At 32.0% G+C, this 13,486-nt stretch overlaps 1 protein-coding gene across 1 annotated transcript in view; it reads right to left on the bottom strand.

The window, feature by feature from the left end:
- The window catches only part of LOC110095754 (RNA pseudouridine synthase 5-like), a 32,671-nt gene extending 22,048 nt beyond the window's left edge, over window positions 1-10,623 (bottom strand). The window contains exons 1-5 of the mRNA XM_028696131.1: window positions 10,525-10,623; window positions 7,448-7,523; window positions 7,102-7,169; window positions 2,576-2,645; window positions 1,088-1,166 (exon numbers count right to left, since the gene is read on the bottom strand). Coding sequence (XP_028551964.1) covers window positions 1,088-1,166; window positions 2,576-2,645; window positions 7,102-7,169; window positions 7,448-7,523; window positions 10,525-10,608 — 377 coding nt within the window. The 5' untranslated portion in view covers window positions 10,609-10,623. The remainder of the gene's footprint in view (window positions 1-1,087; window positions 1,167-2,575; window positions 2,646-7,101; window positions 7,170-7,447; window positions 7,524-10,524) is intronic.
- Window positions 10,624-13,486: the final 2,863 nt, after the last annotated feature.

The following is a 13,486-nucleotide window of genomic DNA, read 5'->3' as shown; positions in this document are numbered from 1 at the left end:
TCCTCCTTATTCTCTCTAAACTTCTCCATCAACCCTCTCAATAAATGAATAGCTTCCATAGTAGAGGGTCGCCTTAGATGGTTTGGACACAAAATGTTGGCCTTTTGATGACATGGCTAGCAGAGTAGATATAATGAATTTGTCATATGTTAAGAAAGATAGAGGTAGAGCTAAAAAGCCTTGGCTAGAAAATATTAGAAATGACATTTTTATTAGATTTAAATAAGAATTTGAGTTTTCACATGATACAATGGAGAAAAAGTATTATAGTAGTCGACCGCGCATAGTGCGATAAAGGTTTGAAGTTGTTGTTGTTGTAGTAGTAGTAGTAGTAGTAGTAATAGTAATAGTAGTAGAACCGGTTGGTTCTACAAAATCAGGACAAGTTTGACGATTTTTCAGTCGAACCGGTTGTTTAAACAAGTTCAACATGAACTTGGTTCTCGAACCAAACCGGACCGATAACATGACTAGTTTACGGTCAAACCAGCCAATTCAATCCAATTTTCAAAACACTAGCTAACAATAATTTTTGAGGTAAGTAATCTCCATGTATTAACATTAGGCTTGAATCCTCTAAGTTTAGTGATCTCTTTTCTTTTTTCCTCTATATTATTCAATATTGATTTTTCTAAGCATTAATTATTTTAATCAAATTCATTACAATAGGATTTCTCGTTTGCGACATGAATCTTAATTGACCTGTGAATTATGGTGGTTTCAATTTCTCGCTAAACTTCTTTCATTGGCATGATTATAAAAAATTAATAAAACAAAACAGAATGGGAAAAAAATCTAGTACTTAAATGTTGTTAATTATGGTTTAAATAATTAAATATAGATTTGTTTATTATCATTTCTTATTCCCAAACATATATATTATTCTGTGCTCCTGAAAAACAGAAAATAAGTAAAGCATACAAACATATTTTTGTTTTTGGTGAAAAAAAATGGAAAATAAAAAGAAAATTTAAATCCAAACATGGCCTAAATCACTGAAGAATAATCATCTCCTCAAATATTTAAGCCAACTGCTGTATATACAACTAGCCAAATAATTATCAAAATAAATAATGGATGGTCATACCCGTCTTCAGCAAAACTGTCCTCTATAGTTTCAGTTTCAAGTAAGTTTGGCTGCCCACCACCCTGATAAAGAGGATCTCCTGTTCCAAAGGAAAAGCTATGATTGTTCAACATTGAAAAGTGACATTTTTAATCAAATTTTGAGCATTTATGGTCGAATAAATTGGGTAATAAATAAGAATATTATTGAAGAATGTCAGTGAAGAGATGAAAAATATTAACATTACAATGCTAGCATACATTCCATGGAGATCAAAGAAAACGCAATTCAGCGAAGAACAAAATGCACTGCGTCAATCTTTTGTGTGTTTTGCTTTAAATCAAAATCTGTCATTACGGATTCTGAGACTTCAAACCAACATATGTTGATAGCAAAAGGCAATCTCCTCAAGTACATTATTTACTTGATTACATTTTATTTTTTTCCAAATCGATATTTTTTCTTCTTCATTTTGATTTTCCAATAAGCTGCAACCACTTCCTTATCTCCGTTTAATAAAATCAGCCATTTCCAATGTAATCAATTGATAAATTCTTCAAATTTCACAATTTCAGAGAAGAAAAAAAAATAGAAATTTTTTGAATTATTTGAACATGTAAGAAATTATTATAACTATAAAATTAAAGAATCAATAATATTTCTAAGGGCATATACTTTGTTCTATAATGATTTATATTGTTTATACTTCTAACCTTGTGCATTTACTATTTTGCTTTTAAATATCTCTGAATTTTTAAATGAATTGGGCAAATATTTAGTATTATTGTATGTTACCATTATTGATTTATCATATTAAACTTTGTCCATTTACTCTGCAAAATATATCAGACTTTGTTAGACATTTTTAATAAGACCCTTGAGATTTCTTCTCTTCTTGAAGTTGGTTCAATTGATACCTGATAGCCTTGACGGGTATTTTGTTATTGGTTATCTCATCTAGCAACCGTATGCAATTGATTCATGTTGCATTATTTCATTGACAGATAATAAAATTTGTTTTGCTTTAAAAAAATGTCCATTCATTCTTGATCAATGTTTCATGTTACTTATATTTCATGCATTCCTTTCTAATCCTTCAATGTTAATTGTATGTACCAGTCAAACATATAACATATAATTTTAGATTTTAAGTTTTGACCCTCAATGTTATTTTACTCCCAAATAGATAGCTTTCTTGGGTAAGCTTAACTAGAGAAAATTTACAACTAAAAAAAAAAACATTATTCAAATCTTACAAAACTACTTAAACAAAACAAAAATATCAACTGTAATTGCCAAAAATAAAAAGAAATATCTGCAGGAAATTGATTTGCTCATTTCAAAGTCAATACTTCTTAGTGACAATATTTGTAGCAAAAACGTTCAATGTGAATTCCTTATTTGAAAGAACTAAAATGGACCTTTTATGGATAAATTTATAATGACGTGTTCATTAAAAAACTGGTTCAATCACATAAAGTAAGAAAAAATAGAATACTTTTAACTTGCCTACAAGTGGATGTCCTATGAATGCAAGATGAATACGAATTTGATGTGGGCGCCCAGAATGAATCTCAACCTGTTAAATATCCACAGTAGAGGGTTGGAAAATAATAGAATAAGTTATAATGCCAATCAGTTCGTCGGGAAAATAGAATGTGTTATGGCATCAAAATAGAAAAATATTAGTTAACCTTTGATCAAGAAAATCATGCACCACTTAAATAGAAAAGAAAAGCTCAAAAATATGAGGAAGAAATGAAAATGGCAGACATGAACTATTATGTAGTTCATCACATATCATAGTAAATAAAACACAACATGACTTACAAAACACAGATTATAAAGAACAAAATGATAAGTAGAAATAAGCACAATGGATGAGCATTACAAAATGGCAAGTCAAATGTAACAGTCAATAAGCTCCTTCGCACATGTTAAACAAAAGAATGGTCGACTATATTCTGCATATACATTCTATATTTGAACAACAACCTATCAGATCAGTCTTGGAGAAGAAAAAGCATTTCAAATTTAAAAATAAGGAAAATGTGGCATTTCACCTCGGATTACTCATAGCTTTAAGCCTAAAAGAGTGAATCACATATGAAAGAAAAAAGATCAAGTATTAAGCATCCATAAGAACCCTAATAAGATTTTTAACTACATATGATAAGAAGCCAGAAAAAGCTACTGCGGGCATATTAAAAATGACAAGATTGCTTGTGCTTGGGTTACATTACACAAGAAAATAACCTCATGAAATGCGTGGAAGGAAGATATGTGTGCAATATATATATATAATAATTTTAAAAATATTTAACAGTTTTAATATTCTAGATATAGGAGCTATGTGCCTGGGTTAATTTAAAGATAATATATTAATTCTTCTCTTTTATGAATGCTTAAAAGAACTTACAATACAATAAAGAGCTTCACTTTGAAATATATATATAAAGGCACTAGACTATATCTATTTTCCATTAAATATTAAGATTTAAAATTAATTTAATCTTTAATACCTAGTGAAGAGCTAATTTTTTCAAATTAAAGTCTTCACATTAATTTAAAGAAATAATGCTATGATTAGGAAAGATACGTATGTGATATAGAGATCAATAGGAGAGTGATTAGATTAGACTAGATACATGTAACTCAAAACTTTTTTAGTTTATTTCAAAATAAAACTCTCATTATTTTCAAGTCTGGGAAGGAACTTTCCAAAAACTTAATAATGTCGCATTGCTTCCATTATGCTCAGCTGTATTAAGAACAGTGAAAGAATAGATAATGTTAATGGAAACAGCAAAGGTATTCAATTTTATGGCTAATATTATATTATAAAAGGCACTAGATTATTCTATTTTCCCATTAAATATTTTAAAATTTAAAATTAATTTTAATCTTTTAATACTTAGTGAAGCTAATTATTTTCAAATTAATTAAAGAAAGAATGCTTGATTAGGAAAGATACGATATGTGAATAGAGATCAATAGGATAGTGATTAGATTAGACTAGATAGATGTGACTCAAAACTTTTTTTAGAATTCATTTCAAAATAAAACTCTCATTATTTTCAAGTCTGGGAAGGAACTTTCCAGAAACTTAATAATATTCCCGCATTGCCTTCCATATGTCAGCTGTATTAAGAACAGTGAAAGAAATAGATAATGTTAATATGGCAAACAGCAAAGGTAATTCAATTTTATGCTAATATTATATTATTAGCACTAGACATTATCTATCCCATTAGAAATATTTAAATTTAAAATTAATTTTAATCTTTTAATATTAGTGGAAAAGTATTATTTCAAATTAATTAAGAAATAATGGCTATGATTAGGAAAGATACGATATGTGAATAAAAGAGATCAAATATGGATATGATAGATTAGACTAGATAGATGTGCTCAAAACTTTTTTTAGAAATGCATTTCAAAATAAAACTCGTCATTATTTTTCAAGTCTGGGAAGGAACTTTCCAGAAAAACTTTAATAATATTCCCCCGCATTGCCTTCCATAGTAGCTGTATTAAGAACAGTGAAAGAAATAGATGTTAATTGGCAAACAGCAAAGTATTCATATTTTAGTGGCTGTGGGCTTGGTTGAGATGGAATTCTACTGTTCATATCTTCGGGTGGTACTGAGGTCTTCTTTACAATCTCTATTCCATGTATTTGCGACATTTGGAAAAACGAGCTAATAACTCTTAAGATCACTACCTACAAGAATAAGAATAACTACATTTCTTTTATGGAAAATGGAAATAATCCACTCGCGTTTGCTAAAATCCGATCTTCTATCAGCCTTTTTTTAAGCATTCGAGTTTCTATGTCTATGTAAGGGAAAAGAATTTTTATTCTTAAGTTTACATGGAGAGGTATAAATTTAATATGTATGCAATACAGCACTCCAAGTTTACTCACTGTTAATAAAAACAAACCATGATATATTTTCTATCCTTTTCTCCTTTGTTTTCTTTCATTCCCCTTAATGATTCTTATTCTATTCTTGTGAGGGTTGTTTAGGGGGGGGGGGGTGTTTATATAATGGTAATATATTTAAGTCAAGGATTGTATGTAGAGCTATTACTTGTGTTCAAACACAAGGTGGTTTGATCAGTATTTTCTTATATCAGTTGGATACATCAAGGATCAGCCTTAAGACATATCTTTTATATAAGTCAAGCATGTTATACTTGACATTTGCAAGAGGTTGTGCCTGGTGTATGCTTTTTGCTGATGATATTCTTCTTGCTAATAAGACTAAAGAGGAGTGAAGGTAAACTTGAATTATGGAGGTCAACCTTAGAGTCTAAGGCTTTCGTTTGAGTAGATCCAAAACTAAATATATGGATGTTAATTTTATATAATAGATCTAGTGGGGGAATTGTGACTTTGGCATCAAGTCATAATAAGAGCTCACGATTTTAATAGTATTGGGTCTATTATTCAGGTGATTGGTGAAGGATAAAGATGGGGTATATTATTAGTATGAAAATCAAGTTGGATGGTTGAAGTGGAGGAATGCATCGAGCTTGTTGTGTGATAGAAAAGTCCCTCTCAAAAATACGGGAAAATTCTATAAGATGATAGTGAGACCTGCAATGCTTTATGGTGCAGAATGTTGATTATTAAAAGAGAAGCATAATAGTAAGTGTTGCAGAGATGAGGATGCTCAGGTGGATGAGTGGCTTTACTGTTAAAGACATAATACGAAACGAGCATATACTTGAAAAGGTTGGAGTAGCTCCAGTGGAAGATAAGATTAGAGAGAGTAACCTTAGATGGTTTAGTCACATAAAATGGCGGCCTTCCTATGACCCGGTTAAGAAAGTAGTTGTATTAGATTTGACTTATGTTAAGAATGGTAGAGGTAGATCGAAAAAGACTTGGTTAGAAAATATTAGAAATGACCTTTCTTTATTAAATTTAGATGAGAATTTGACTCTTAACAAGACACAATGGACAAAAAGGATTTATGTAACCGACCCCACATAGTGGGATAAAGACTTGTTGTTGTTGCATGAATATTCGAACATGAAATGTATGTAGATTTAGGTACATTAGTTATAAGAAATAAAGTTAAAAAGGGATTGATGTAGAAAGTTAGATAATATCTATCTTAAAGTTTCCATATTGGTTTATGCTTCTCCGAGCATTAAATCAATTGGAGTTTCTAAATCAAGGAATAGATTAATCTTAATGCAGTCGGGTTTGGGAGGTATGATTTCTGGTTAGACTCTGAATTTTGTTACTGTTTTTCCTCCTTGATTGGTAGATTCTTGATCAGCATACATTTATTTCTAGGCCATCCTTATGAAGACCTTGCTTTGACTATTATTTCTGGCCCTTACGATCAAGATAAATCATTTTTATGAATTGAACTATTTGATACTGATAAATCATCCTTTTTTTTTTTAAGGATGAAAGATCTGAATTGCACTAAATCACCATCTAACCTCTATTAAATTATCAACTTCTTTAATTGACTGACATTTCTTTGCATTTTACTTGATCTAACAATTGAGAGAATGATATCTTCACCAGACTGGACAGGTTTCGTCTCCTCCTTCCTGTGACACTTTTTCCTAAAAATGGTCAAACTAGCATGAATAAAACGCCCTTTGATAATTACCTGATTATTTTGTTTTCTGGTATAACTCCTATCATCAATCTGAGATAGCTCTTTTTGAAAATTATTATTTCAAAATTGATGGCTTTCATCATATGATATATTCATAGAGGAATGTTTTCAGATTTTATGGTCTTAAACAACATTGGTCTTTCACATCAGCATTTTCGAAAATCATATTATTTAAAAAGGTAATATGTCACAAGGAAAAGGCATTCGTATAAAAATTAAGAAATGAAATTCATAATCAAGTAAACACGTTTTGACATTTTACATTAAAATTATAAATATATCTTAAGTTCTTAACTGCACTAGATACATTGTTTAAGAAGAATCAGAGTGTGACTATGAGAAATGAAGATCAATGATACCAAAAAAAAAAACTATTAGGATGCGTACCTGCACCACTGTTCTATTTTGCTGTGTATCTCTCTCAAGGACTTGGACTTTGCTCATAGCCGGTTTCCCTAGTAAAAATTACATAAAGCATGGAAGAAATAAATATAGGATTTCTACAAGTGTTCAAAAAGCAAGTAAAAAACAAAGGATGGAAGAAACAAAAAATAAATGATGCTTTTTATTTTTTTTATTTTTTTTTTATAGAGATACTACGAGTAGTGAACTTTCTGTGAAGACTCCTAGAGCCTCCTGGCCACGTTATAATTTGCATCTGGACTTCTTCAGAAATGAGAGATAAACAACGTGGGAGTAAAAGAGAAGGTGAAGAGAAAGGGAAATAAATAACCAGATGAGGAAGCAACGTATAGCCCTTTGGCCACTCCTGGATATTGCACCATACCGATGGGTTGCTCAATCAAAATCTGCATTATTTGAGTCACGTAAGATAATGAATTAAAACAGACGCTATTGCATTAAATAGTACAATGTTGATTTTGATATTTTCTGCGAAAAGAAAGTCCAAACCAGATTCGAACCAAAATTTTGATGTGCTTAAAAGAAAATTTTAAGGTTTTTTCCCTTCACCTAGTGTTTGTTTGGTACAATAGTAATAATGTGTGCTCTACAAAATACACAAATCTTACTCACATAAATATGAGCTATTCCATGAATCCATCCATATGCTGAGGAATTCATAGAGAAGATGCAGATGCAAAATTTTCTACACATTTTCCATCTATATCAAAATTACTTTTAGAACAACAAAGCAAGGAAAAATGGATGGAACCAAAGGAAGCATGAAGTCATCAAAGAATTTGAATATGTGACATTGCTTGTAAGCTAAATTGGGTGATCATTGATAGTGGATTTATTATGATCTTAAGGCTTTATGCGGGACTTATTTCAGGTTTAGCAAGGATGAAACTGTTAGACAGAACCGGTCCAGAACCAGCGGCAGAACCAGCAGCCGTGGGTTTATAGGAGGCGGAGACTTCCGCCTCCTTTGCTTGGCTTGCCTAATGGGGCGGGCCCCACTATTCCAATGGATTGAAAATTCAAACGGAGTGGGGAGATTAGGATTTGGGAGGGAAATTAAAATAGGAAAGATCTTGTATTAATGGGGGTGAGGGAATTAGGGAGTTCTCATGTTTTGGATTGATTGGAATTAGGGTTTCTTGGAGGCTTGGGCTCTAGACAATCTTGTCTAGAGAATTGGGAGAGATGATCCTCCTCTCTAATTGAGGATCTCTTGTATCTTGCTATTTTATTCATCGTCTAGTGGAATCCAAGTGTGTTTTGAGTTTTTCCTACAGTTTTCCTCCAAATTCTCCACTGTTTTGGCTGTTTTACTGCTGTGGACAGCAGTTTTCTTGTTGTGGTACTTTATTTTGGTTAGGTTTGCATGTGAATACAAGTATTTCCTATCAGAAACCAACGACCTCATAGAATTTCTTTCTAGTAATTAAAATATATATATCTTATTAACTTGCACGGATATGGCCCTTAGGAATCCCTGCTTAGTCTAGCCCTCTTATGAATTATTTTTTGTTTATGATGACGTGACAATCATGTGGTTGGTCCCCTTGACTTGGTTTAGGGAAGTCTTTATTCCGGTGTAGCATTCAAGTAGGTCTTAATAAGAACAACCCATAGCCAATGCAGCTAGAAAAAAACTGGTAAGTCCTACCAAATTGTGGCCAAACCAGAGCTGTTCTTGGTGTATTGGAAAGGTTCACAAGCATGTTCCACAACACCACCTCCCTGGACGCCAGAACATCCTATTCTAACACATTGAAGAAGAGTACTTCAAACTTAAGGGGAGTTGAAGCAATAAATAACTATCTAATTTTTCATCCAAATAAACTTCTCATCATTGCCTTATTTGAATTGATTATGCAATAAATGAGTCACAAAGTTGCTTTAATTAAAAAGGTTCTTTCATGAAGACATATTAAAGAATCTTATGTAGAGAATCTTAATAAAATATTTGTATTTAGGAAAATTTACTTATGATTTTTCATGATTGCTTTCTTATTTATTACTATGTAAGACAATGAAATCATTATCTTATAAATAGAGGAAGCTTGTATATAATAAAGACATTCATGAATATTATAAACAGTTGTAAGTAAACTAGTCTCCCCCTCTTTCTCTCTCCTCTCAATTTTGGACTCTCTCACTTTTGAAGTAAAGTCTCTTACCAGATCCTCCTCTCTTGATTACCTCCTTTCTATCTCATATTCTCTCTCCCTCTTTCTAAAGACTTAGCTAAGGAAGAATCCCAATAATCTTTTTTTTTTTTTTTTTTTTTTTTTTTTTTTTTTGTGTTTGATCCCCATTACGTTTAGAGGAGTATTCAAAAGCAAAAATAAAAAATTTTAAGCTTCCTCAAATAAAGCCATAATTAGAGGCTTCATTCATCTAAACAGAGATAAGGATCACCCACATTCTTATGAGAAGGAATGATTGTGCCAACTGGTTAGTAAACAGGGCTTGTCTAGAGATATCTGAATCCACGATCTCTTTACAAGTTTACAAGGTGCATTAACTAACCTTAGGTGATGCATAGGGCAAGATGCATGTACTGGAAGATTGATTATAATTTTCTTTCTTAACTAAATAAAAAGCCCCAAGATAAAACACACTGATAAAGTATTGTACGTTATTAGGACAAGACAAGGATGCTACTAACAAAGGATCAGTTAAGTGTTTTAACAATATCAAAAGCAATCTGAAAACAAAAACAAAATGAAACTTAAGAAACCACGATATCAATTTGTGAATACATGGAACATTAGGTACTAGCAAAGAATTAGGCTGTTAGAAAATAAACATAAGTTATGTTTTCAAAGAGTAAAAAGTTGCAGCATTAACTTCTTCTTTTTTTAGAACTACGACATTAATTGGTAAAGAAAAAAAAGGGCTGCGGCCATTAATTAATTCCAGTTTTGAGAAACAATGCAGGCTTCTTCCACAAAAACATTGACGGCAAGTCTTCATCTTCATACCCTTCCCGATGTCGACGTCTTCTTCTTCTTTTTTATCTGCTGGATTTTGCATTTTCACGGTAACATTAGATGAAAACAAGCTTGAATAGAGTAATCGAGCCAAGCTCGAGCTTGGTATTTATATAGCGAGTCGAGTATGAGCTAATTAAACGAGCTCAACTCGATAGTGTCACTAATCGACTCAGCTCGACTCGTTTACACCCCTAATTAAAGCGCAAATTTCACAATAATTTTTACATTGAAGTGCAACTAAGGAACACCTACGCCAGTATATATATAAACAACAGAAGCATAAACACAAGAAGGTTAGAATGTTAAAAATCATGACCAACAGATTCAGTAGGATTATCATCAAAACAAGCATATGACAAGGGATGGGATCCTAAGATGAAATTTTGTTCCACCAACACTTTACCTCATCATATTCGAGAATCCCTCTAACTAATGCTCGATAAAACTTTGAAATTCTTCGAGCTTTGCCAAATCCTTGTCCAGGCATTCTGATTAAACAAGTTCAGATCAACAACTACAGATGAAAATCACTTTTTTTTTTTTTTAACTGAAAAACAAATATAAGGAAGACTTGGAAAACCTAAAATGAGCTATGGGTGCAACCTTAATCATCTATTTGAGTTTACATTATATGTCCTTAAAAGACATGCAACATAGATAATGCTAACACACGCTTGACAGCATGGTCATCTTTAGTATTTGCAATGAAAAAATGGACATTCACATGTAACATATTATAAGTTAAACAGAACTGCAAGATATTCAATATATTTAATAATAATAAAAACAATGTGATAAAACTCCGAAGCATCCATACAAAATGATAGTTTTAGAAATTTGCAAGCCTATCATTTTTCGAATATGGGTTTTACCTAGCTTTCTTGGTCATGTATAAATAAAAACTAATGATGCACTATACATAAAATCAAGGTGAAGACAAAAAGTGGAATGGGAGAGAAACACGGGTGACTTTGCCAAAAGTTAATAGAACATAAAGCACACAATAGAAGCAAATAGAGAATGATTCATAAGGTCAACGTGATCAGATTTTAAAGCATTTCACTTCTCCAAACATCTCAAATGCATAACGATCATGAACCTGTTAAATTTTAAATTTCCATTCATCCCATATTGAATTGAAAAAATTTCATAACATCTATTTTCTCTTTTATTTTCATCAACAATAGTCATTAAAAATAATCAAAATTTGAAATAACTCAAAAATTCAGCTCGATTTAAATTGGCATAAACTAATTTCACATCTATTTCAACTTTCAATAATGAATCAAAATTGATGTCTAATCAATTTCAAGTTTAATCTAGATTGCTCAAATAATTTTAACCAAAAGGTAATTCAATTATGTATATAAATGATATGATACACAATGAATTTTATAGAATATATATTTAAAGAATAATTATATATGTATACTCTAGATTTTTATACATAACCAAATAAAAAGCTTCGAGTCAATTTTATTTTGAGTCCTCTCAATTGAATTTCAATTTTGAATCAAGTATAAGTTGAATAGGAATCAAAATATTTAAAATTAAATTGATCCAAACTAACTCATATTTAACTTGACATTTTCCAACTAGTACTTACAAACTAGAGCACACGTAAAATAAGCTCATCTCACAATCTCATTTTAATTTTCAACTTTAAACAAGTATGCAAACCAAAATGATCTTACTTTCATTTATGTTATTGCAAGAAACAGTACTGGATTTTGAGATAAATTGACAAATCACTTCTTACCGCATGGTCATTAAAATTAAAATGGCATTAAATTGGTACGAAATTTCTAACTAAGATAAACCAACCCAAATTTTTATATTTAAACTAATTAATTCTAATAATTTAACAACTGATAACTCGTGGATGTAAACCTTTTAGCAAGCTAATGAAGCTTATTTAACGAATAGATGTCTCCATTATTCTTAACCTTATTTCTTTCAGGTTGCTTTCGAGTTTTAATCTGTACCCATCTTATTTACTGGGCAATAGGGCATTATGCCAGTATACAAAATAAATGTATGAGAAGGGTATTCAGCAGAATTCCATAACTATGCAGCAACCACACACAAACACACACACAAAAGTGACAAGGATAGGATATCCTATAAAAGAATTAAATAAGGTAAATGCATGTTGATGGGGACATCAGCAGCAATTTCGACACATGTACCTTCAGGAGATGCCGGAGATCGACGACCACGATCATGATCTATATTTTCATCATTTTATGTAGTAGTTTATTTTTATTTTATGTTTTTCCGTTTTTGCCCTCATGGGTATTTGGTAGCTATTGTAGCTAAAGGGGCATTTTAGTCTTTTGCTTCTTTGTCATTTTGAGGCCTATTTATAAGACCATTTTCTCATGTAATAGTTAGTTTTGATGAATGAAAAATATTTGCTTTGTGTTCTCTTTGTGAGTGCAAACCTCCACGATCTCTTAGTGAGTTCGTAGGAGAAGCTAGAAATCTTTGTGAGTTCTAGGTTTTTTTTCTCGTTCTACTATTTTCCTTTATTTCTCTTGGTCAATTCATCGTCTTGGAGAATCGGATTGAAGCATTTGTGGAAAATTGGAATTCACTCCTTGAATCCTTATATTTTCCATACTTCTTCCTCTCCTTGGATCCTTGCCGCCGCCCCTTTCCCCTAGCCAACCGCCGGCCAGCCTCCCGCAGACCAACCCAACACCCCATCCCGCCGGCCTGCAGGAGCCCTCCTGCCAGCCAATCCTCCATCCGGCCACCCGTCGGCCACCACCGGCCCTTCCTCCGCCGGCCACCCTGGATCCATACCGCCGGCCCCCATTTGGTTTCCCTTTGCTAGTTTGAATTTCATCCTTTAATGACTTTCCTAATTAATTCACTTAAATTGGGGAATTAATTTGCATCTAAAAAAACTGGTTCATATCACATAAACAGATATAGAAAAAAATAGAATACTTTTAACACCTTGCCTAACAAGTGGATGTCCTATGAATGCAAGATGAATACGAATATTAGATGGTGGGCCGCCCAGAATGAATCTCACCTGTAAATATCCACAGTAGAGGGTTGGAAATAAATAGAAATAAGTATAATGCCAATCAGTTCGTCGGGAACAAATAGAATGTGTTATAAGGCAACCTCCAAAAATTGGGGGAGAAAAATATTAGTTAACCCCTTGATCAGGAGAAAAAACCATCATGCACACACTCACTTCAAATATCGAAAGACAAAGCTTCAAAATAATATGAGGAAGAAATGGCAATTGGCAGACATAGACACCTCTATTTATGTAGTATATTCAATCAAATCATAGTAAATAAACACAAGCAGTGAGCTTACACACAAACAACAGATTATAAAGACGA

Source organism: Dendrobium catenatum, unplaced genomic scaffold (assembly GCF_001605985.2).
Source record: "Dendrobium catenatum unplaced genomic scaffold, ASM160598v2 fragScaff_scaffold_716, whole genome shotgun sequence".
NCBI classification, from domain to species: Eukaryota; Viridiplantae; Streptophyta; class Magnoliopsida; order Asparagales; family Orchidaceae; genus Dendrobium; species Dendrobium catenatum.
This window is presented reverse-complemented; position numbering and strand designations above follow the sequence as displayed.